The following is a 985-nucleotide window of genomic DNA, read 5'->3' as shown; positions in this document are numbered from 1 at the left end:
CACCGGTGCCCAGCTTCCTTCACTGTTTTATTGTCAGAGAAAAAGATAGACACGACGTTTATGGAGTCCCAATAACCAAATGATTAATTTTTTATTTACGGACTTCCTCATTCTGAAATATGAGAAGAAAATAGTTCTGTATTTTCAGTATTTTTTATGGCTTTCATTTTTATGTTGAATTCTTGGACTCTGTGGAACTTATTTTGGTTAAAGATAAGATGTAATAATTCAAGATTTGATGTGTGTGTGTGTGTGTGTGTGTGTGTGCGTGTGTGCATTTATATATATTGTAATATATAATATTTTTTTCTAGGCAGCTAGCCATTTGTTTACACAGTATCAATCAATAATCACCTCCTATCCACTTACCAACTTAATTTCCACTAACTCATTTTTTAATTCAGTTTAATTAGTCTTTCTGCCATATCATGAGCCAATATTATATAATTTCCACAGCTTTATCATATATATATATATATTTATATTCATATCTAGGGAGGGATCCATTTAACCATCCTTAACTCTTTTTCTTATTTTTTTTTTCCTTTCTTGGAGCTCATACTGGGGCTTGAACTCAGGACCTGGGTACTGTCCCTTAGCTTTTTCACTTAAGGCTGACGTGCTACCGCTTGAGTCACACCTCCACTTCCGGCTTTTTGGTGGTTCATTGGAGATGAGAGTCTCACAGACTTTCCTGCCTTGGCTGGCTTTGAACCGTGATCTTCAGATCTCAGCTTCCCCAGGAGCTAGGATGACAGACGGGAGCCAAGGGTTCCCGGCTGAGCTTTTGATCTGTTTCAGAAAACAGAGTGGAAGAGGAAAATGAAGCAACTTCACAGAGAACGGTCAGCGGAAAGGAGAGAGGTAGCTGACATTGGTTGGTTGGGGCTGGGGGGGGATGGGGGATGGGGAGCTTGTGACCTCAATAGTCTGTGTCCCCTCTACCTCCTCCCATTCCACCCATGCCCATCAGACTTTTATTTTT

General features: G+C 40.0%; 1 protein-coding gene across 1 annotated transcript in view; it reads left to right on the top strand.

The window, feature by feature from the left end:
- The window catches only part of Dzip1l (DAZ interacting zinc finger protein 1-like), a 24,506-nt gene that overhangs the window by 14,678 nt on the left and 8,843 nt on the right, over positions 1 to 985 (top strand). The window contains exon 6 of the mRNA XM_013034664.1: positions 802 to 864. Within this exon, the coding sequence (XP_012890118.1) occupies positions 802 to 864 (63 nt within the window). The remainder of the gene's footprint in view (positions 1 to 801; positions 865 to 985) is intronic.

Source organism: Dipodomys ordii, unplaced genomic scaffold (genome assembly GCF_000151885.1).
Source record: "Dipodomys ordii isolate 6190 unplaced genomic scaffold, Dord_2.0 Scaffold193, whole genome shotgun sequence".
Taxonomy (NCBI): domain Eukaryota; kingdom Metazoa; phylum Chordata; class Mammalia; order Rodentia; family Heteromyidae; genus Dipodomys; species Dipodomys ordii.
This window is presented reverse-complemented; position numbering and strand designations above follow the sequence as displayed.